Source organism: Mycteria americana, chromosome 11, assembly GCF_035582795.1.
Source record: "Mycteria americana isolate JAX WOST 10 ecotype Jacksonville Zoo and Gardens chromosome 11, USCA_MyAme_1.0, whole genome shotgun sequence".
Lineage (NCBI taxonomy): Eukaryota > Metazoa > Chordata > Aves > Ciconiiformes > Ciconiidae > Mycteria > Mycteria americana.
In genome coordinates this window covers 15,618,891-15,643,555 of record NC_134375.1, presented here as the reverse complement: position 1 = coordinate 15,643,555, position 24,665 = coordinate 15,618,891, and the positions used below count along the sequence as shown (strand labels likewise).

At 44.2% G+C, this 24,665-nt stretch overlaps 1 protein-coding gene across 1 annotated transcript in view; it reads left to right on the top strand.

The window, feature by feature from the left end:
• The window catches only part of LOC142415399 (uncharacterized), a 35,943-nt gene that overhangs the window by 2,140 nt on the left and 9,138 nt on the right, over positions 1–24,665 (top strand). The window contains exons 2-9 of the mRNA XM_075513660.1: positions 3,429–3,588; positions 5,255–5,388; positions 6,363–6,595; positions 13,718–13,954; positions 15,374–15,451; positions 16,710–16,926; positions 21,556–21,764; positions 22,285–22,357. Of these exons, the coding sequence (XP_075369775.1) occupies positions 3,429–3,588; positions 5,255–5,388; positions 6,363–6,595; positions 13,718–13,954; positions 15,374–15,451; positions 16,710–16,926; positions 21,556–21,764; positions 22,285–22,357 (1,341 nt within the window). The remainder of the gene's footprint in view (positions 1–3,428; positions 3,589–5,254; positions 5,389–6,362; positions 6,596–13,717; positions 13,955–15,373; positions 15,452–16,709; positions 16,927–21,555; positions 21,765–22,284; positions 22,358–24,665) is intronic.

Below are 24,665 nucleotides of genomic sequence, written 5' to 3'. Positions count from 1 at the left end.
ATTTTAAGAACTGCCACCTTATCTTTTTTATGAAGCTGCTGGAGGCGTAAAGTAGCCCTTTCCTGCTCTCTCATGGTAGGGCTCGAACTCCTCGGCTTTGCACCTGGCAGTATTTTCCTCCTCTGAGTGAGCTCCCTTTTTTCTTTTTTTTTCCTTGTATGCATGAAGAAGATGATGCACAATTAAATGGGAAAGGGAGAGAGATGTCTGTGCATAGAGCGAGCCATGGGGAGGCAACCAGGCAATTTAGTTTGGTGCTTAATACGGTCCAGCAGCTTTGCTGAGGTTGTGCAATACTGTGCACTAAAAATGAAGCACTTTTCCTGGAGTAACATTAAAAAAAAAAAAGTAGTTACATAATTTTTTACTCACTTTAGTGCTCAGAGCCTTGAGCGCAGCCTGGCCGGGCCCAGCAGCCAGCCCTGAGCTCTGCTCCGACTTGTCGGGTGCTTGCATAAACGAAGGCAATTCTGACCTCTGCTGTTGGCCCAAAGCATCATCAGGCTGCAAAAAAATGCAGCAGTTCCTGCAAAGATTGTATAATCTTAGATATAGAGTTGATCTTGGCGTGCACTGCGTGCTCTCTGTCCCCGGTAGCACTTCTTGGTGCTTGCGATTGGTGTTACAACACAGGTTACAAAACAGCGGGGGTGAATCTTGTTTTCCTCCCCCTTGAGTGACAGGGCATCCTTGTCTGTCACTCATCCAGAAGTATAACATGATGATTACTAAAATGCAACATGGATTATAAACGTGTTTTTTTCCCCTAAATTAACAAAAAGTCTCAGAGTGCTTGGCAGGGAGGATGAGCAGGTGCCAACCAGCATCCTGCATCTCCAGCATCCTTCAGCCGTACAGCAGGAGCTCGGAGATGCTCGCTCATGTGCTGGTGCAAACACTGCGAAAAGACAATGTGTCTTCACACGACGCGTAGCTGGGCTGAGGTCAACAAACTAACGTGGTCTGGGAAGGGGGTAGTTATTTCTGCACTTGCAATTAATTATAAAACTGCTGAAAGAGATATAAGCCGCCCCTGATGGCAAGAGCTTGGCATGAGATACAAATCGGGGGCTGCTATAGCTAGCCTAAATCTGCCTTCCTCATACGTCAGACTGGGCTACTGCCACAAGCATGGTGCTGTTCAGATGACCTCTAAGTCTGGTCCAGGCTGGCAATTCCAATGTAAAATGCACATATATTTTATGTTCCTTGTCTGCTTTCATATTTTTTTGTAATTTGGATAATGAAAATGGGTGAAGTTGTCTCAAAAAACAACAGAGTTGTCATCTTAGTAGGTACAGAAACCTGAGCAACTCTGCTCCGAGAAGCAGACCTTTGGGGAGTTTTAGACCTTTCCCCGCTCCCAAAGACATGAGTTTATTCATATGGTGCCCCTTGGTACCAGGGGAAGGAGCGGTCCCCAGCAACTGGAAGCCTTGGTGCTCTTTTGGTGATGGGGTCATCTGCTGTATCCCCCTTCAGCTTGGTGTGCGGGGGAGTTGTAGAAAGAGGCATTCAGAGTGGTCATGTCCATAACGAGGAGACTCGACTATTCTCACATCCTGCGTGGAGGATATGTAGTTGCTCAGTGTATCCATTTCAGATTTATCCCTTGAAATGCTCAGACACAGAAGACATTAAAAAACCAAACACCCTCCTGTCACGCTACCACTTGGCTAGAGCTCACACCAGACCACCACCAAAGCTGGGTTAGGGCACCCGTAAGACCCAGTGTTTGGGAAATATATCCAAGGTGGCATTGTAAGTAGATAGGAAAGAAATGGAGAACAGAGAAGTCAGAGGCACATAGGTATCTCCACCTTGCAGTCTGATCCTTTAATGATCTTCTGATTAAAAGCTATTCCTAAAACATGCTGTTGCATTTGCCTTCATACAGTTTTTCTCAACAGTGGCCTATATAAGGTGATGCCTGATGTCCTCAGTGGCTTCATACCAAAGCTCTGCTGGCAGGCCGAGGGGTGGCTGGATGCCTTCTAAGGTGTCCAATACCCTACCAGAAACCCGTTCTGGGATGGGGACGTGGTGCCTGCCGCAACAGCAGTCCCACATGGACAGGGCTTTGCCCCACAGCTGCTGGGCTGGGCTGGGCCAGTCCTCCAGAGGAAACATGTCCTCTTTTCACCCGCTTCACTTAGTTGTCTGCAGCTTTTCTATCATAGAGAATAAAATCCTGCCAGGGGCAATCTGCTCCACCCCAGTTATACTCACAACCTGCTTGCCCTGTGTCTCTGAAATCTGGTCTCGCCGGTGCTTTCATAACCGAGCACGTGCTCTTACACTTGAGGAGTGGGGGAGTTTCTCTGAACTGCGTCTCGCTCCGTGGGGCCATAGCTCACCAGAGCCCATAGCTGCGTTGCTGCCACGTGGTGATACGGGTTTTCTGGGGCCTCAGGGCAGGTACAGTGCCGTGGGCAACATTGCTTTTGTCCCCAGAACATGCTATCTTGATCCTAGAGATGTTTTCGCAGCCTTTGAAATGCCGATGTGCTATTGTGTTATGCATAACTGTTTCTCTCTCCACCTCAAGAATGAGCTTTTGGCAGGGGCTGGCTTGCTGAAAAGATGCTGGGAGATTTGCCATGTGGTGCTGATGGGTTCAAGCAAAGTTAGCTTTTGTGACCCCAGAAACAGAGGGTTCAGGATGGTGCGTCTCCACTGCGAGCTGTTGTGGCAGGTTGAAAGCAGAAGAAGGGTTAGGAGGTTGCGTTCCTGCCAGGTTGATTGCTACATCACCTGCTTAAAAATAATTACTTGAAGAGTATCTTTGATCTTATGCCATCATGGATTTGGCACAATAATTTTTAATGAGTATTTGTCAGTTCGGCTGCATTAAGACAGGTGTAATTGTATTTTAGACATGAGCATCATGGGTTGCTCTGCAGACTCCGTGCACAGCAGCCTCCACGGCACAGACACGTGTCAGGGAGGCTTGTGCACCCCGTTGGCATGCAGGTGGTGGAGATCCTCCTTTTTACAAAGCTAGACCCAGTGCCTGCGTGTCCTGGCCTGAGAGGATCTGCCTGGTTTTGCAAGAGCTGTTTGAGAAGCACTCCGTTCTCTCCAAGGGAAAAGTTACCTAGAGGAGGGGGTTTGGTATGCAGTCGTTCAGTGTTCAATGTTTGTCTCAGAGCTTCAAAAGTGAAAATTCATGTTTCTGAAATATTCTTATCCTTTGCCTCTCAGAAAAGGATCAGCAGTGGGGGGAGAAAGTAGGAGACAAAAATTAATTAGAAGTATGATGTTTTTTCAGTTTGAAAAGATTTCCATGATTGTTTTCGTATTCCTTCAAAACCCTGTATTTTGTATGGAAAAAAAAGCATTTGTTTTTTTCGGGCTAAATTCCTCTGATATGCTGCTGATATGAGCAGTTACAAAATCATTGTTCTTCCTTTTCTTTTTAATTTCAGAAACCCCAGCTGGACTCATTGCTGAGAACCTTCTCAAAGCCAAAGAAATAGCCCTCAATGACTCTCGTGTTCCTGAACAGCTCAAGAATTACTTACAAAAGGCTCTTGATGTTGCTCTTGGACTAGATCCCTACCTGGATGCAATGGCAACTTCTAAGAGGTACGGATACTCCTTTGTAACCTTGTGCTTTTTTCCTGTGATTGTACGAATGTGTTCTTAGATTTTCTGTTCAGAGTATGCCATAAACGTGGGGGACCGTGGAAGGAAGAAGAATGAGAGTTAACTGCACCCAAATGTATAGCAAAGTGTGCATGGACCTGTGTGCGTCTGTGTGCGCCTATAGCCTCGAGGAGAGGAGGTGAGAACAAAAAGTCCTAACTCTAAATTTTGGAAGATATTCTAGAATTGACTATTGACCATGGCAAGGTCTGTGTTGGACCATATCCTGTGAAGAATCAGCAAGCCAGCCTCCACACAGTGCCCACTGACAGGCTCAAGGAATGAGCCCCTGCATCAGATTGGTGCTGGGATAAATAAAGAATGAAGAAAACCTGCACCTCTGGATCCACCCTATAATAACAGCCTTTACATGCTGCTTTTATCTCCAAGCGCTCAACAAACATTAATTAATCTGCTAACTAAATTACTCTAGTAACTAAACTAATTAATTAAACTAATTTAAGGTATCATTAATTCAGAAGTCCAACTGATACCCTCATTATTCTTTTTTGAGCTACAGTATATTACCCAGCCATGTGGGGTCTGCTAAACAATTCCCATTTATCAGTGTACATTTTGATATGTGGAAAAAGCCAGTTCTGTCTAAAATTGACAATGTGTAAACTGTTCCAGGCTGTGGATTACGGGAACGCTGAGCGTTCGTTCTGTTGCTGAAATAATAGCTGATAGTTGTTTGACTTACGCTTGCTGTACGATAATAGCTATACATTATCTTATTAAAGTTGTTAAAGCATTTGTGAGGGGCAGAAAAGAGGTTATATGAAATGTTCTACTCTTTAAGTCTTGGATTATCTGAGTGTGGCTGACACGGGTTATGAATTCTTTCTCATTTTACTGAGGAGTGGGGGAGAGCTGGGTAAAAAAAAAAAAAAAGCTGAAATGGCTCTAAATTCTGGCCCACGGAAGTATCACCAGCCATTGCTGGTGGTTACTTTCTTCAGAGAGGGTAATCTAATCTGCCTGGAGGCTATGGACTTCTTCCAGTTGTCTATTCCCTTCTCTGTGTAATAGGTAGCATCTCACTTCATCCAGAGGCGTTGTCACAGGCCTGGCTTCTGTGAACTAGCATCTGGAGATACCCTGCTTTTCTCAGCAGTTTGTGAGGAAAACCATTTTTTTTCCTGTCTTGCAAAAAATTTTAGATTTTACATCTTTTCCCCTATTCTGTAATGAAACCTTTCTTTGGCTGGAAAAAAAAACAAAACCCCTAGGGCTGAACAAAACCTGTCCAGGGTAGCTGGAGGCATTTACTCCAAACCAGCAGATAGATAGACACCTGTCTGGGACCAACTGGAAATGGGAAAGATTTGGGGTCGAACAGTGGGGAACGCTTTCCTTCGGTCCACAACCCCTTCTTCCCAAACCCCTATGGCTGGAGTGGCTGCCAGCACCGCGGCGGGCCTATTGGCAAGCCAGGTCCTCTTAGGACTGTAATTTAGGGATATTTGTAATGCTTCTGGGCTAATTTTTCATGCTTATGCACAGGTGGACCTTTTTCAGGAGTTCCCTCTTGGTCGCTGCTTTTTATGCAGGATACTCAGATTTTGGTTGTTACGATAATGTTGACATTTCTTTCTTTTTCTAGAAAAACTTCACCTGACCACAGCCCAGGGGATGCTGGAGGAACTGAAACCAGAGTTAGGCTGCAGGAAAAATGTGCTTCTGGCTCTTTGAATGGCAAGTTGGTCAACCAAGAGGATAAAATTGCACCAGATTGGTGTAAAGGTTATCACTGAAGTTCATCATCCTCTACTCCGTCTTGAGTGAGGAAAGGATGAATGTCATGGAAATGCTTAGAAAATGTGGAAAACTACTTAAAAAGAAAGATAAGAACTTCCTGTAGGCTTCGATCTTCCTTTTGCATGAATTTTCCCTGTCCCCTGCCTCCCGTTGCCTTGTGCCCACGCACGCATGCCCACGCACACGCTTGTGAGTACTTTAATTCACAGTGCCAGTGCCATCCCTTAGTGAGCAGCAAAGAGATCCTCGTCCTCACTGGAAAGGGAAGGAAGGGAAAAAACATGTTGGTTTGGGTTTGGTGGTGTCTGATAGGGGTTTACGTGCTTTTGTGGTGGAGGTGGCCAAGCACTGTACCTTTTCAAGTAGCAATACCCAGGCTTGTATCCCCATATAAAGCCTATTACACTAAATCTATTCCCAGATTCATTCTTCCCAGATGTTCCCATCTTTTGAGTAATATATCATCACAGTGAAGTACTCCTATAATGTATTACACTAATACATTGTTCGAAGGACACCACTGATGATAAATTTCTTAAATGATGGTGCTGTCTAGGGATAATGACTCTAAGAGCAAATGCAAGGTAATGTAGTGATTTTTTTTTAACCGGGTTCCAGAAAGAATATGGAGACATCTTAAAGCCATTTTCATATGGGGGGAATGTTAAAATATGCAATATTTCAAGCACTATTTAACAAGCACTTGAACAATAGCAGCATTGATGATAAAGGTTCTACATTTAAAACCAGTCCCTTTATTCTGTTGTCTTTTAGCTGCATTCTAGATGAAATTTTGTCAGATTCTGTTGTTAAACCCTTATTTGAAAGTGTTTTAAGATTAGATTTTTTTTTTTTTAATGATCACTTAAAAGGTACATCTAATTTTCATTGTGAACAGGGTACAGTCTTTCTTATGGTTTTATTTTAAAATTTTCATTCTTGTCTTTTAACAGGCCAAATTTTTAGCATGTTTGTTCGTATGATCAGAGCCAGGAAGATTTTATTAATTGGCAAGCTTAAAGGTTACAGTATCCTTGCTATCGCAGAAGAATTGCCAGATGATGGCAAAATCTTCGCATGTGCAGAAGCGCCGTATCTTGGAGTGAACAGCCAAGAAGCATTTGATTATTCTTCAGATGGTAAAAAGATAAGCATGCGAGTGGGACCAACGGGAGACGCTTTGGAGGTAAAGTCAGTTGGAAGGGGAGTTTGGGAGCTCTCAGGCAGAGCAGATTAAAGAGTTTTGGGCAGGTCCTATTTCCTGCCCACAAAATGCTGGATAGCGACCCTAGTTTGCTTGCAAATATGTGAACACGCTCTTGCACTGGAATTATTTCTTATTCATGACAATGTATGATGGGACAGCTCTGTCACACAAGATTTTTTTTTTTCCTTTTTAACTAAAATACTGCAGCTTTTTGGTCAGAGGACTCACAAGGTCTAAATGTAGGTCAATAGGGTTCAATAGCAGAGTTTTACTTGACATGGGTGGGCTTTGTTTTAGGGTCTCTAATTCCAAATATAACAAGCTGGAGGAGTGTGTCTGTGCCCTGGTGAGCCAGCTCTTCAGAAGCACAGCTTGCTCCCAACGTTCACAAGAATTGGGAAAGTCCTGAAGAAGTTTGTAATTCAACCACAGCCTCTCACTATTTTCCCCCACTGAAAACACTGTGGGCAATTAGACCTCAAGTTTCTCACTTCCAGAGCAACGTGATAACCTTCAGACAAGCAGATGCGTTAGCTATATTTGTTTCATTCTAACTAGTGACTTTGTCCAAGAAAGAGAAAAGCTTATGAAGCAGCTAGAGGAGCCTCACGTTTAATTCCAGTTTATGGATCTCCAGGACATTGCTGCAGGTCCAGCATGCTAACAGGTGATGCCCATGCCAGGTTCATTAAATATATAGCCTTTCTATTATCAATGCAAACCAATTTGATCTGATTCCATTTTCAATCTGAATGTGTCAGTGTGAGCTTGATTGTAACTATTTGCATTAACAGGTACCATATTTGTTTCTAAAATGAAAGGGCTAGGAGCTTTCTGACCTCTGGCTTTCATGACCTCCAGGTTTGATAAGAAAGAAACAAAAAGCTTTGCCAAGTATATGAATAAACGAAACGTTACAGATCACCTGCAATGTGCAGCATTTAAAATCCCAGCTCCCCGCAGTGAGTGTGAAATTAATTGAATTGCTGTTGCTCTCTAGTGCCCATTCTGTGCAACTGACTTACTGTGACTGAATTAAAATATCTAGAGTACATGCTGTGTAGAGATTAAAGAAGGGAGCAAAGACATGAAAATTAAATCCTTAAAACAGAATGTTGCAATTGATTTTATATCCTCCTATTGCAATGCGAAGGCACATCCTGACCCCAGTTCTGCAGGTACTCAGGGCCTCAAATAGCTCTTGGAGGTGACGGGAGCTGAGATGCTCATGTTTGGCAGGAGAGATCCCAGCACTGGGGACACCTCTGTATGCAGGATTTCTGCACTGGGCTCTGAACTCTTGTTGCTCAGCCTGGCAGATATCGTGTCATTGGTATCAGGACAATCAGGGTTGTCCTACAGGTCTTAACCCACAATGGCGGTAAACGGTGAAGCAACACATTTGGTGGCCTCTCTGGTGCCTTTGCACTTTGAGCTCATTGAGGTTTGCCCGGCTGGAGTGGGGCAGCCATGTGGGAACACACCTGGATGCATGGCAGAGGCTCAGGCTGTGAACAGCGTGCTGCCTTTTCCCTCCTAGAGAAGACCAGTTTAGGTTGGAGACCAAGCAGGCTTCCTCCGCTGCCTCGTGGGCATGCTGAAAGGCAGGAGGACGAGGCAGCCACAGACGGGAGATGGGCCGGGCATGGCCCATCTGAGCTCTCACAGCTCGGCTTCATGGTGGAAGTGGAGAACAACAGTGTTTCTGTCCCTCATTGTCTGCAGGGAGGCTGGTCTAGAGCAGAGCTGGCTAGCAGTTGTTGCAAAGCGTGGTGAGGTTCAGGAGAGCTGGAACAAGCTCTGACAAGGGTTGTCTCTGTTGTCTATGGTGTCTGCAGCCCTAGGTTTCATTCTTGTCCCTCTAGAGAAAACAGAGTGCAGACATGGTCGCTCACCTCTTCCTCTTTGGAGGTGTCTGCTGCAGCTTTCTTGCTGTGGTGACTATGGCTGAATTTTGCTTCCAAGCTGAGTGCAGTAGGGCAGGATTTCTGCTCATCTGCTGCTCCTCAAATTTTTGCAGCAGTGCAAGCTCCTGGGAGCAGAGGATTTGCCTCGCTGCACTGGCTCTTTCAAAGCACAAAAATGTCATATGATATATAAATAACACTACCTGGCAGGGAAGTCCTTTTCTGCTGCATGAAGCTATGATTCAGAAAGTCCAAACTGCCAGAAGGTATATGATGTACTCTCACTTCTGGTGTAAAACTAGTCCACCCAAGAGTTACATCCGAGCCTCGGGTAGAGGGTGCCATCCAAGCGCTGCAGGATGTGTCCAGTGCTGCATCCACATCTGCTGTTGATGCCCTTTACAAGGAAAGCTGCCAGATGTTGCAGCAGTTGCCACAAGGATGCGACGCATCTGTGCCCGTGCACCTCAGACAGCGGGGCCTTTGTGGGACCCACGTGGCTCTGGCTCCTCCACCTACAACCGCAGCTCATGAGGGCAGTGAGCGAGTGGAGAGCAGTGCAAAGGCAGCACATCAGTGCACAGCAGCACCTTGACCAGGGTGTCCGAAGCCTCTCACTGCTCCTTTGCATTAACGCAGTGTTGGCAGGGACGGCCAGGTTCCCTGTCTCTTGTCCCAGATCAGAGCCAGCTGCAAAATGTCTGGGATTTTGAGCTGTCAAAGGATGCTAAATACCAGATGGGAGCTGCAGAGCTCAGGTACACAGTGGGATTCATTTGGTACCTGAGGGCACAATGGAAAAAAAATCCACCTTTCCCACAGGTGAGGGACAGGTTGCCAAGCTAGGTTAGGTCCCCACTGAAGCACGTAGCTCACATACACCATGGCACAAGCCTCTGTGCCCAATGACCTCAGTAATTTTTACGTAATATTTTGAAATGTGGACTGAGGGGAAGCCTTTCCTTGGGTTCAGTCTTTGATACAGGTGCTTTCAGCAGGAATTAGTTACCTTTTCAACATGTGCTGGGCCAGTGTTTAAAAACCTTTCCCAACAAGCTCCTTAAGCCTAAATTCTATCCTGCTGTGCCTGAATACCGTGCCTTGCCATGCATCAGCTGTGAGCAAGAGGCCTGATCCTGCACAAAGAGCTTCCTTTAATTCCCAGTGGACTTTTGGTTGAACAATGGATGCAGGATTGAGTCCGGAGGGAATGCAAACTACCAGGAAATTATTCCCATCCATGATTTTGATACTTCCATTTTAAAATTGAAAACGCAACACAAAAAATAACACCGTGTTTGCAGCAGATTCTGCTGATTGCAGGGCATTGTATAAGCATGTCAGGGTTTTCTTTTTTCTTTTTTCCCTCCTTTTACCAGACAGAATAGGTGAAGAGGTTGAGCTGCAGATCTCATTTCTCCTGTTTTGCTGCTTGTGAAGTCTGCCAACAGAATCCACCTTGACAAAGTCAAGGACTCTGCGTTTAATGTTGAACTGAGTGAATAAATTATGCATGAAATTGTGTCGGAGTCTCTAGTGTGCAGAATTGCTCCTTTTGATATGAAAGGTTAATTCAGAAAGGAGTCCAAAATAGCTGGAAATTGTGGGGATAAGTGGATAGTATTCACTGTTGTGAGCTGTTATTACTAGAAATTGCATTCCCTCTCTAGCTTCCCTAGAGATTTAGCTTTGCCGGTGAATATAAACTGTACTCAATAGAATAGCATTTAGGAGTAACAAGAGTGTATGTCCACATACAGTAAAATATTCTAATGGGGTTTTAAAAGGAAGCTGTACTTTTTCATGTATTCTGTGTACCCTAAGGATGGATTGCTATTACATTTAGGTCAAGAACAAGGCATAGGGAAGGTAATAAGTTTTGAGTACATCTTTATTACAAATATGCTGACTGTATGATCCATATCAAAGGAACCGGACAGTCATTTTTTTCTGATTGAGTTTTTATCTGCCTTATGAGAGAGTGTTGTCTCTGATCAGGACTCCAATCAGGTTTTCTCTCAGCTTTGGCAGAAGATTCATTCATGTTTTTATTTGGGATGTCCTCTCCCTGATCTTTTGCCATATTTGTCAACAGTGCTGTTGTGCCCTTTCTCGTGCTCGCTTTTGGTGTATCTCCTCTATGCAATGCAGTGCCACAAGTTTTTTTTCTTTTTTAATCCCAAAGGAAGTTAATGACTCACTATAAGCAAAAGCATTAATTTTAGCCAAGTTTGCTCTGAATTAAGACACTTCTTGTTGCCATCTGTTACCGTCTATGATGCCTCTGTAGCAAGGAGTAGGGATTGCACTGTAAACATTCAGGAAATTAGTTTCAGCAGGATATTTTGCAGGCAGATTATTTCCTTCTGGATCTCAGCTTTCCTCACAGTTGGAGACGTTTGGGGTCTGCCTCTCTCCTAGCAAAGGACAAAGGCATCTCCAACGTGCTGCGAGGTCCCAGGCAGGGCCTGGCCCAGTCTGCTCTGGGAGGAGAAAGGTAGTCCATCCCTCCTCTTAAACCCCTCATCCATTTTGAGAGGGACAGCAGTAAGGTCTCCTCTTGTTTCCGTCATCACACCGATATTTCCAGCGCTTAGCTCCGCAATCAGAGCTACCAGTAAGGCAGCTTTTTCTTTTTGGCTCTCTTGGTTCAGCAGCGGGTGCTGGCAGTGAGGAAACCCTCTCCAGTCTGGTATCCTGGCCACAGTGACCACCTGTCCGGGTGACCCATGCTCTGCTAGCCAAGGAGCTCCAGGAAATGGAGCACTTTCCCATTCCTGTGGCTGTTATCCTTTTGTGTAGAGGCTGCTCCAGAGGCAAAGCTGGTTCAAGAAATTTCATGGATTCCCCTTATGGGCCTGGAGCTGTTTCCAACTAAACATGGAAAACCCAACAGCAGTCTTGAAGCTGTGGAACCCAAGAAGCTCAAATGATGGCAGGGTCGCAATACGAACTGCAAGGCATTTCCATATAGGTGTCTAGCACTAGGTATCTAGAAAAATGAAGGGCACCCAACTGACCTTCATAGCTGGCCATTCAGGACTTAATGAACTGACAGAAGAGAAATGCCTTCCAAACAGTGGCTTTGCACACGCAGGCAGTGCAAGGGCGAAAGAGGCATGTGCTGGATACACATACAACACAGGCACCCTCCTAGGATGAAAGCTGTGAAGTTAGAAGGTGGTCTATCTGTATCAGAAGATAGATAAGAAGGAGATAAGCTGTCAGCAAGTAGACAGTACACAAAGAAGGCTGAAATGAGAAGTCCAGCTAATATCCAAAGAGCTACACAACTCCATCTGGACCTAATGAAGTCAATGCATAAAAGTGAGATTCTTTTTCATTAGGGAGCCATACCATGGAGCAGTAGTAACATATGTTCAGAGATGGCCACATCTGCTTCTGAATGTCTGGCCCCCACCTCCTCCAACGGGAAGGTTACAAGACAGAAAGTAGTGATAAGTCATGATAATTACTTGAATTTGGCTTTGGCTCTTCTCTCTGGGGAATAAGACCTCTAATCTCTATTCCCGATGGAGTCCTCCTCCCAGCTTTCATCTTCTGACCCTTCCTGAAGTATCTACGTTGGACAGACTGGCTAAGTTGCAACCTGATATAAGATGCTCTTCCACAGTAGCAAAAATGTTCCTGCTGCTTTCCCCCAATACAGCTCGAGAGGTAACCAGGGCAAAATTTTCTAACTGGTCATGAAATGAAAAGATGAATCCCAGGAAACTAGATGTCCCAGTTTCTGTGATATTTATTATAAACCAGCATATATTTGGCCTTAAGGTCTTCTTTCATTATAGTGTAGTATCAAAAGGTGTCCTAAATGTGGACTCATGAATGCTTTTGGCAGAGCTTCTGTGCTATCAAGCAACTGCAGTTAAGTGTGACTATCCAGCCTCTCAGGCAGGCTTAATTTCTTAACCACTAACAAGCTCACAGTGACACCAGTTTGCACAATAGAGTAATTCAGAGCTTGAATGATCCACTTCCCGCTATTCCTTGTCTGAGTGACGCTCTCCCTGCTTCAGAAAGGCTCCTGAAATCTCTGTTTGGGAGCCATCAACCTCACTCCCAAAAACAAATTAGTTTTTCACATTCTGTTGCCATTTGTTATTGATGCTTTTCTCTCATACATCTCAGGGGATCGCTCATCACTCATTGTACACAATGTCTCCAAACACAAAAGGGAAATCTGGACGCAAGAAGTACTGTTAAAAGTTGTGGTAGAAACAGTGAGTTCTGGAAAACATAATTGTTTCTCTTTTCACTCAAAATGCCAAGACTTGAAAGCATTTCTGCTTGCCGAGATAGGTGGGATGAGCCGTTGTTTCTTTGCAACGCACACAGATGCAGTTAAATAGTCCCAGATGGAATCTGAAATATTCCATAGCAGCCTCTTGGGCAGCGAGTGCATTAACTGCCACAGGAGAAGGCTGTAAAGGCTCCCATCTGGTCATCCATCAACACTTTTGTACATTATCATCAGCAGCCTGCTTGGAGGGAAGGTGTGCCACATTTCTGAAAATCCAATTAGATGATAGCAGCCAGTTCTCTTTTATCCTCTCTGTTGCTGAGCCATCCAAAGCATTTTTTTTAGATTAAAGAAACATCATTTTCCTTCACAGGAGCTGCGCTGCTTTATCTCTATCATGACCTGTTCTTTTATGTGCTTTATAATTCTATTATTAATTGGGATTTCAACCATTTTCCTGCTACTAAAGTGGGACTTACTAGTTTGCAATTCCCAGGATCAGCCTTATGCCTCTTTTTCACCACTCTTCAATTTGTTGATAGTTACCCTTTTGAGAAGAGATAACTTATTGCAGCAGCTCAGCCGCAGGGTTTGTTGCCAGTCCTCTCCCTTACCCTGATGGATCAATTCACTTTGACTCTAGATATGCAGGTGTTTCTGCTGTGACTCTCAACACCACAAGCTGGGATGAGCCATCTTCTTTTATATCCTGATTTTCTCTGAGAGGTTCAGAGTTTCGGGCACCAATGGTGCTGAAGAACTTTTTGCAAAGCATGGCAAACTCCCAAGATCTCCAGAAGTAATTCTAGCAATGTTACCTTGGAAGAACAGGGTTCCTTCTGGTTTGGGTTTTATATAAAGGACATTTTGATGGCAAGACTTTAAATTTTCAGGTAAATAATTAGTGTTTTCTCCAACATAATTTTTTTCCAGGCGTTACGTGCTGAGGATGAGCACTTTGATATAGTCTTTATCGATGCTGATCAAAGGAACGCTGTTAACTACTACAGCTTTGTCATGGATAACCACTTGCTGAGAATGGATGGAGTGATCTGTGTAGAAAATACACTCATGAAAGGGCAAGTCTACCTGGAGAACATATCTGATGAAAATGTACTAGCTGTCAGAAAATTAAATACAGTTATTACTTCAGATCCTCGTGTTGAGCAGGTTAGTGCGATGCAATTGGTTAAGGTGCCCGTGGTACTGTATCTATGGATTTTGCAAAGTACTCTTTAAAATGTTTCTTTTGTTGGTGCCATTATCCAGGGGACCTAAAATGAACTCAAATTTTATTATAATTCGCTTCACTTGAGCTCTGTGTATGAGTTTCTATATTCAGAAATGGTCCCTGCTCTCTGTCTACATCATATACATTGTTAAAGGCAAGATAAAAGTGGAGCACTTAAGAGTGAATAATCAGCTCTACAGTACAACCAAGGAACCGCCGCTCTGCTTTAAAGGCTCTGGAGGCTGTAGGGCACCACCAGCACAATAGGAGTCAACAAAGTCCTACTCCAGCAGGAGAAAAAAAAAGAAGTAATAGAATGCATAAACAATACGCTATGGTTTTAGAGGCAAAATTGAACAAGTATCCTCCCGGGCTCTAAAAGCAGGCATGACTGATGCTACCCCAGGACAATAGCCACCAGCCTGCAAAGCTTACTTTCATGCCATGGCTGTATCGGGGCGGCAGAGGGGCTGCTGTGGCTGAGGGGAGCCATCGAGGATGGCCGGATCCCTGCCTGCCCTTCTGCACTGTAAGGCTGGTGCCATGGTGGGACAGGTGAGGTCTGCACCTCCCAGGTGCCCCCTCCCACGCTCTCCCCCGCCATAGCTCCTGCCCAGGAGGTTTTGGTGTGTGCCTCATAGGTACGTAGGTCCTTGTCTATCTGCAGGCCAGACAGCATCTAGAGACGCCTCCTGTGATTCTGTATTTATTCTACCATCAACGTACCAGTAGCAGCAGCTTTTCTTTGTAGATGAGGAAAAATTAATGCCAATTTTCCATGCCCTGAATCTTACTGTTAGCCATTCAATGGATGTCAATAGCATGTTGTTTCCATATCTAATGTTCTAATAGATTGATATTGGTGTTGAATCTCCAACACTGAGTGCAGCTTTCACTAAAGTGTGATAATGGTATCAGAGAAGGTAGGTGGCAAACCCCATTGACATTCATCTATGGGTGCAGGACAGATATTCTAGCAAATGCTGAAGAACACCGAAGTGTTGCTATTATGGTTTGCTGAGCTCCAAGAATAAGACTGGAATATCCTCGTGGCAGCATTAGCCAGGCAGTGGAAACCCAGAAACCTCAGCAGCTGGCACTGATTTAGAAAACAGAGAGACAAAATTGCATTTTTTTCCTGGCATTTGTGGAAGCCGTGAGTTTGGAAGAGGAATGTGAGCAAATACAAATGCCTGACATATTTGTGTTGGAAGGAATTTCAGCTAAAGCATAGGAGTAGGAGAAAAGCTACTGTGGCCTAAGGCAGGAAGGACTATCCTTCATGTCAGTGGAATTGGGTGACGGAAAGCCAGGTACAAAGCAGCTGAGAACTGTGTGTGTATGTGTTATGTTTGCAGATAATTCTACCTGTGCAGAGTGGACTGAGCATCATTCGAAGGAACCCTGCACCTCCAGATGCAGTGATTGAATCCAAGGTGTGTATTTCCTCTCTGTGAGCACTTCTGGGAAAATTTTGACTCTGCTGAAGACAGCGACAAAATAATTTCCAGCGTTTTGGTGGCGAGACGCCAAACTCACATTCTGTCGTGGCGTGGTGCTGTGCAGCATGGACTTACCAGCTTAGGGCTTGGCACATATTAGCCTTACTAGTCCAGGGCTACACTAAAGCTATTAAATGCTGGTTCCTCGCATGGTCTTTTGGATCAGCCACGCTGGTGCTGTGATAAATCCCCAGAGTGGCTGGCATGCTGCTCGCCACGTGTCTGTGCCCGGTGCTCCCTGGTCCTTCCCGCGCAGGGGAGTGTGGGCGGATGGAGCTGGGGCCCAGCTGTAATGAACCAAGGCAATATTTCTGAAGTCGCTCTTTTTTTGCCCAAAGGCAGCACGTGATGCCCTCCTACGGTCTCTGAGCTTAATATTTTCATGGCCTTAGATTTTGCTTGTCCTGTGGAAAACACGGTGCTTTTATCTTTCTCCATTTTATGTAGTGGGCATCATACAGCTGTAATCATGTATGATTCCCATCTGAAATCATAATGGCCTAACTCGGTAAATCCAGACCCAAACACCTTGATTGTTTTGCAGTTTCTGAGTGCTCCCAAAGCTACACCCACTGGCAATTCCTGGCATTTCAAACCCAATATTTTAAACATCTTGTATTTTCCATTTTGATTCCAGTCAGGGGGAAATGATGTATGGCAGCTGATCAGATGACAGCTTGGTTTAAGTTATTGGCTGATATCTTTATTTGCGCACCAGCCTTGTGAAGATATTTTGATTGCACTCCACTTGAGCCAAATCCTGCCTTTGGAAACTTGTTCTCAGCCTCTGTGCCTTCTTGGAGCCCGCTGAGCCTGAGGGCAGGATTGAGCCCTGGGGGTGAAATAACTGGAAGACTTAATCAGTCGTCTCCTAAGACATTGTACCTGATCCATCTCTTGTGGGAAGCCAGGTCAGGAAATACCATACCCTACTCTCATGTAAGTGGAGTGGTTGATGCATCTCCCCCCCCAAACTGCAGCCCTTCTGCTCCATTTTCTTGCACCTTAGTGCTCCTATTGAGACTAATATCTGTGGGGGTAAGGGTGCTTTTCAGCTTGAATTAGTCATACCTTTTGTATTAAATAATGGGCCAAGAAGACATGGATCCTTGTTCGTGCTCCCACCTCATTCTCACCATCACTTACTGAGCTTTGCACCTTATTGTGCAATGTATATATGTTTCTGTTTTAGAAAGAAGTGGTGAGGGATGACGTCTTCTGGGGTTATAACAGGCACCGCATCCTTGACCGGCTGCGTTTGGATGGCAAGGTGGCCTATGTCACAGGCGGAGGGCAGGGAATTGGAAGAGCCTTTGCTCACGCATTGGGGGAAGCCGGTGCTAAAGTAGCCGTTGTGGATCTGGTCCTTGCAAAGGCAGAAGCGGTGGTGTGTGAGCTCAGCCTCAAAGGTAAGCACGGGACTGACCTGCATGTCCTGCTGTACGCTACCCAGCGATGAGTGCGGTAACAGGCTGCTTTCCTTGGTCAAACCTGACCCTTCCTCTGCGGTGCAATTCTCTTTCATCCAGCCCTGATGTTCCTCAGAGTAGATCGTGCAGCAGCCAAGGCACCTCAGGCTTTGCTAAGGATGGATGACAGACATGGCCTACAAACTTGTTAGCACGTACCCACTCCCTGGCACCTCTTCCATACCTAATGTCTGGACCATGAGCCAAAACACCAAAACAGAGTACAGCTGTTGTCAGCCTAAATCTCTCATTGTGCCCTCAAACTGAAGCAAAGTAATTTTTGAAACCCTCAGCTATAGTTCTTTCAAATGTGCAAGATCAGACATAGGAACAAAATACTAATAGACATAATAACTAAAATCCCAAATAAGAGCTAAAATCCTCTACAAGCCACTTCTATTTTAGCAGTAAAAACAGAAAATGTAACATAAAATTGAATTTCCCCCTGGAGTCATGCTAAACTGCAATTGTAAAGGGGAAAAAGAAAACTGGAAATATAATTTTAATGAGAAGAGAAAGGAAGTGTTACTCATTTTATAATTCCTTTTGTGAGATTACAACTGAGCCTTCTTCGAAGTTCAGTACTTCATTGCCTCTAAAGACAGAGCTTTACCCAGGAAATGTTCACATTCCTGTTTGGATAAAGTCACCGGTATTTGTTTCCACTCTGACTTCAGGAAGGGATTGGGCCATTAGAAACCATATTCTCCAGCAAAACCAGCCCCTGCAGATGTATTTCTATCACCCAGTCTCAATCAGCTTCCTGAGGAAGGGGTGAGGACTGGTTCGGTTCCGGTTTTGATACCAACCTGAGCCTCCACAGAGAATACCTTAAAAAGTCCCAGCCTGTACGATCCCAGCTCTAGTAAGCGGGAAACACTTTACACTGAGTATCAGTGTACTGGTTAAAGCTTTGATTGCTGGTCTCATCCCAATGACCTAGAATAGAAAGTGTCCAGCTCCTTTTACAAATTCTTGAGTCATGCAGTCCCTCCTTCCCTGAAGCTTTTCATTTTCTTATGCACTGAAGCCATATGGTCTTGGCACAAAGTAGCTGTGCCCTACAAGTTAACGTGCCTTTTGGACATTTTTTCACAGTGAGATCCTGCATATCAAGTAGAGCTATTCAGATAGAAATGGGCTACTTGATAGAGCCGTGAGACTTTGGATGCCAACAGCCTATTTGAAAACTAACTTAACTTTTCTCCAGGGCATTTTCAGTAGGAGTCTGATCATCCATCCTTCAATGGCTGCCCTATATCTCTGCTCCTTCACCAGTGGGCTGCAAGCCCGGAGGAGGTGGGGGGCGTGTTACAAAATGCAGTTGGAGAGGTCATGAGGCATAGCAAATATTATTGCAGTCTAAGGTAAAGAAAATCTCACTTCTCAGTCTTTACACATCTTTATCCTTTGAGGTCAAATATTCTCTATCAACTTGACCAGTGCAGCTGGTCAGGGCACATCTATTCTATCTCATGACAGTTTCTGAGGTTTCAAATTTATTGTCATTCCTTGTTGGAACAAACCCCAAACTTTGTAATGCTTTTGTGAAAGGGAATTATATCCAAATGCCCATTTTTGGAAAGGATCTGAAAAGGTCAGGTTTTCAATCTCTTTCTCTCCAGAGGTAACTAGAGAGTCTAGCCTGGACCTCAGAAGCTTTCCCTTGAAAACTTCTGTTGAAATCAATATGTTTCCATGAAACATTTTGGCTTCAAAGAAGTAACATACTCTGTTGGAAATACATTTTGACAAAAAGGTTCAGCTAGCTTTACTCTCGAAATATTCACATGAGTAAATTGAAGCAATCGTAGTATTAATACATATTTTTCCTGCTATAATAAGCACAAAGGAGCTGTGATTTTTTTTTTCCCCCCTTTTTGGTTGTGGATCTCTAACTCAAAGTTGGAAACACAGTGCCCCAAGTCATTCCCATACAGATACTTTTTGAAGCCACTTTACTTCTTATACCAAGGAGCCCTTTACTGTCTTTTGGGATGATGCCATCATTTCATGATGAGTTTTAAACATCAGAACCTCTGTGATCTCAGTTTTAGCTTTGTTAGACAGCTCGGGTCTATCTCCCTTGGCTACAGGGGTCTTTGTTTTTAGATCCTGCATGAATACCTTTTCCAACAGTTGCTAATGGATCCTGACAGAAGAACCAAAAATGATGAAACATAACCAAAAAAATCCTAAGGGTTACCCTCCACTATATACCCCTCTGTCTTCAGGGGGAATTACTGCCTATACCTTAAGGAAAGAATTAGTCTGATGGGATTTTTAAAATGTGCATTTTCACTGTAAACTATGCAAATGCCTTCCCCACAATGTCACTTCTGATCTTCTTGTCTTTATGCAACATATTACTTCCATTTATATGGAGAGACCAGAGACGAAGCCCCGTGGCAGGGGGGACATGTACGTATCCCCTGCAGAAGGGCACCTCAGGCAGATTGGGCACATCAACGCCTCTCCGGCACGGAGCCACTGGGCTCCTCTCCTGCCCCTGCCTCCACGAGCATCACAAAGCTAAACTGAGGACTGTAGAGATGCATTGGTACTATCGTGCATGTAGCAGCGCGGTCACGTCTTGGGTTTCTTAGCTTTGATTAGGACTACAGATTTTAAGCTATTTTTCCATAGTGTATTTTATTTTTTAATTTATTTTTAACAGATGGTTTGGGGGGACACTGGAGAGACAGAAAGTGTTTTTTTCTCCTCTCTCAGAGTGCAGGGATATCAGCTGAATTGATTAAGGTCAAGTGTGGGACTCTGGTTTGAAGTGAGCGTGCCTTCACTGCTTCCTCGCTAGACACTCTGCGTGGCACCTTTTGTCTTGTTTTTATGAACTATTGTGTAAGATGAAGCCATAAATGGGGTGAGAGTTGGAGGGCAGGTGAAGAGCCTCATTCTGTTACCATTAGTAACACGCTTGCACCCATTTTGACTGTAAATTGAATAAGAAAGATTGCAGCAGCTCCCTGTACGTTCCATGTCTTGATAACAATTAGGAGGAGCAACGGGGACTGTCTGGCTATTCTTATTCTTTCAGCATATTTAGCATAAAACCTGTGATAAAATAAGAGGTCTTGTTTTGTAGCAAAAAAACCATGCATTCATTTTTGTAGGTGGCTGTATTATGGATCTGCCCTTTTCTCTGCTGTGGAAATCAAGGGGACCATGGCATAGTTGAAGGCCAGAAGGGACATTAGGTCCCATGGCCCAACACGGGGAGCACCCCAGACCAGCATCACCTCGGGGCGTGTGCTCTGGCAGGCTCCTGGAGGCATTGGAGATCAAGAGGAGCTTTTCCATCCAAAAACCTCTTTCCTATCATTTTCTTCAAACATCACTGGGCAGTGATTGTTTTGCCTTGCTTTCATGGAAGTCTCCATCTCAGAGCTTCATTTTGGGAGAGTCTTCTCCTGTTATCCTAGGATAGGTTTAAGGTTTCTTTCAAAATTTTTATTAGAATGGTCTAAAAGAGGGACCAATGAGGAATAATTTTTCCATTTAACTAGAAGTAAAAAATCTTGCTTTAACAGCTGTAACATCCTACCTGTGCACTGTTTGCTTGCAGACTGCTGATCTATCGTCCAACCCCAGCGGCTGCCCCCTCCTTGTGAGTTAAGACCCATTTCGCCACAGCCCTTACTGGGTAGCCTTGTTTGACTTTCAGGATGGGTATAATCCCATTGGCATCAGGTCCCTCAGTAGGCCGCTTATGTCGTTGAATAATAAGGGTATTTCAAGCTCATTTTGATAGTAAATTAAATGAAGCTATTTATGGATCAGCACTGGTGCAAAAGTCAATGCCTGGACTTTTCTAGGAAAAAAAGTACAACTTTTGCATGTTTCTAATCTAGTAAATCTCTTAACTTCTAAATGTTTGTGTTACTCTGGTAGTGTGATTTGCAATAAATAAGGCCAGGCACCATGACTACCATACCGGGGAACCTGCAAGTATTCCCAGTTAGCTCCCATCTAAAACTGGTTTGGTTTTGTCTGAGGCTCCCAGCCGTCTGGATGCTGTAGTTCATCCAGAAAGCACTTTTTGGACAAATCGGTTCGATTTCCGCAGCATCTCGGGGGGGAACTGGCACAAACCCCACCTGCATTTGAGCAAATGAAAGAGTCCTTTGCTTTGTCTTGTCCCTGAGCTGTTATCACCCACCCACGAGTGATGCTCCGTGGAACTGCTCCCAGCCGGGGAAGCTGCAGTTGAGGGTTCGGACGGAAGATGGTGCAGTGTTCCACGGACAGAAGATGGTGCAGTGTTCCACGGACAGAAGATGGTGCAGTGTTCCAAGCTTCGTCCCGGCGCGGCGGCGGACTCCGCTCACCCCCCGGTTTCTCGTTTGCCTCCCCCAGGCAAACCTCGCACCGGTTAGCAACTTCAGTAGCAGTATTACAGTAACAAACACGCGTTCTGCTGCCATTTGCGGAGCGGTGACTTCGCGTGGCATATACATAATACCTATATCGATGAGTTAATAAATAAACAGATTTTTTGTTTCTTTCTCTGTGGATTCCTGTACTGACTTCCTCACTCTTATTTTAACGCAGGGATTAAAAGCATTGCCCTGGCAGCAGATGTAAGCAAACCCGAGGATGTGCAGAGGGTTGTGGATGCGATTGTAGCTCTCTGGGGCACGGTTCACATTGCCTGCAACAATGCGGGAATCAACATGAACTCTGCAAGCGAAGATACTTCCCTAGAAGAATGGGACAAAACTTTTAATGTTAATTTACGAGGATTATTTTTGTGCTGCCAAGTAAGTGTGAAACGCCGTACTGGTTTGCTTTGCAAATGGGTAACAATTTTCTAAGTGTTTACCAGATTTAATAACACTTTATTACTAACTATCACCATAAAATTGGTCCTAGTTTTGGTGGAGTGAAGGAGAGATTTGCTTTATATCAATTACAGATTTTGGTCAATATTTTCAAAAGCAGCCGGTCCTTACTGGCTGCCCAAGCCCAGGCATTTAAGAATGGCCAGGTTTTCTGCAGGGTGGTTATTTGACACTTCCTGAAAACCAGAAAGCTTTGGGGGGCCGTTCCCAACATTAGTGATTATTTTGAAAAATATTGCCAACAGTGAAGAGGGTCTGAAATGGCAATGGGATCTTTCCTGCATCAGCCATTTTTATACCAAGTTTTTATATCAAGTGCTTAAAAAAAAATGTGCTAGCACATAAACTCTTCTGAAAAGTGAAGACTAATTTATTATCATGTCATTATTAGCACAATCACAAAAAGGGTCACTGGTCTTCCCTTTAATTTCTGTCACAGGCTGCAGGCCGCATTATGCTGAATCAAGGATATGGGAAGATAATTAACACAGCATCTATGGCAAGTTTAATAGGTGAGTGATGAGAGCTAACAGTTGTGCTTCAGAATCCATATTTTAATTACTACCGATGCTATTTGAATCAATTAAACCTGTATTGGGAAGGAGTAAATCACTGACATTTTGTATTAGAGGAAATGTACTACAAAATTTTTATTGATATCATTTTTCAACATTTATCTGTCCTCTATGTTTTAGAGCACTTATTACTTTTTATAGAAGAGGTGGAGTCACCTTCTCTGACTCCGATGCACTGACGGCATCGGAGAGGTGCTGGTGCACTCCCCAGTAATTTCAGGAAAACGCGTTTGAGTGCGGGAAGCTGTGCCCCTGTGATGTTTACAAGCCACCCGAAAGCTTTTGTGCCGGTCTTCGCCCCGGTACCCGGGGGTTTTATTTCATTATCGTTGCCAACAGGTGTCTCCACCAACGCTGCTGAATCAGCAGTGTTGTCAAAAGCACCAATAAACCATTGTAACATATGGAATGAAATCCCTACTGCTGAGCTAATCTGGAAGGCAGTTACATGCTGGTGAACTGAGGCCCATGTAACAAAACTTGATCAATTACACAAATTAAGCATAGCCCTTTAGGAATTTGTTTTATTGGTCTGGACATCTGTTGCAGTATTGTCCAAATCCAAAAATCAAATGGTGCCTTGGGTTGCCAAGTTAGGCAAGAAAATCTAGTAGCTATAAAAGTACAACTGAAAACCCCTGTATTAATATCATGTCCATCTGCTGAATGTTACATAAATATGCAGTCTTTTTATTTTCCTTGGGAATAACATTTATTTTTACTGTGCCCAGTTTGACATTCTGTGACATTCTGCTCAGTTTATTGCACAGTAACTTTAAATGTTTCTTCAAAAATGCATTTATAATGTTGTTGTTAATCTTTTTTTCAAGTGTCTTTACCAGCTGTTTTACTTATGCTTAAACACAGGCACCATCCCTCTGCCTCAGCTTTGTAGAGTTACAAAATCTCCCAAAGAAAAATGGTTTTGAAAAGAATGTAAAGCTTTAAATTTAAAATGCCCCAGACTTTTTTGCTCTGCTCTGCACACTGGGGCTCTGGTCTGGGCTTGGGCTGTCACTGTCCACATCATCATTGCAAAGCAAAATTTACTGGGAAGTATTCCACCCTAGAGAAAGTTATGAAGCTCTGGAAATTGGCACCAGCTGGGGGTCTACGGGTTTGGCACACGGCTGCTGGCCTTGCTCTTGTAGCCCAGAAGTGCTCTCCACTGCTTAAGGAGAGACATTTCCCAGCTTCTCCATCAGGCCCTGACACAGTTCTGCTGAGCCGGGAGGTAATGCCATTCCCAGCCCCAACTTGGTGCTGCCCCTCCTTGGCTGGCATGCCAAGTCCACTGAGACCCGCATGGGGATCACGTTTGAGGGCAGTATCGGTCCTGGAGCAGGAACAAACACTGGAAAGCAACTCTGAGAGCAGCCTGGAAGGGTCGTTGCAAGATGCCTTTAAATGTCATTGAAAGTTAATGCATGCTAAGCCAGAAGTTAAGAGATGAAGAGATGTGTTTACCTTCTGAACCTGTTTGAATCTTGGCATTGAAAAAATCTAGTAGTTATAAAACTACGACTGAAAACCACGATGTTCATATCATGTCCATCTGCTGAATGTTAAATAAATATGTTGGTTGGTTGGTTATTTAAGTATGTTGGCCAACTGGCATAGTATGAAATGTTTCTAGAAATAGTTAGGGGATATTTTTTTTGTTGTTGTTGTAGGTTGAGTCCTTCCTCAGAGATACAGGAAAATGAGGAGACACTTAGCAGGATAGGGAGGGTTTTGTTTGTGATTTTTCCAGATACACTGCTCAGAATCAGTTTTAATTAATTGAAGATAAGCTGCATACATTTTGCATATGTGCATTTTGATTCTGGTATTTCAACTGGAATTATTCCAGACGTATGGTTCAGCAGCGGAGACGAGGCTGCTGTGGCTCTGCGATTTGCACAGGTGTAACTCAGAGCTGTAATTTTTACAGTGAATATCTTCAGTGGTAAGTGGTCTGGTCTTCTCTATCTGTGTGCACCTCTCATTAACATTACATGGCTGCTTCAAGGTCAGGCTAGAAGCCTGATGCACCGAACAAGGTGGCAAAAACATAGTGTCAGGTTTTTAAAATGTAACGCAGCTGATATTGGCAGCATTTTTATCTGCTTTCCTCCCATCTTCTCCGTCTGAAACAGCAGTGAGTGTCCTCACTTCCCAGAAGCCTTACAAATTCAGATTTTTTTGGTGACACTGCTGGAGGCATAGCTTCATTCGCAAGCTCTAGCCCCATTTTGTATGAGTT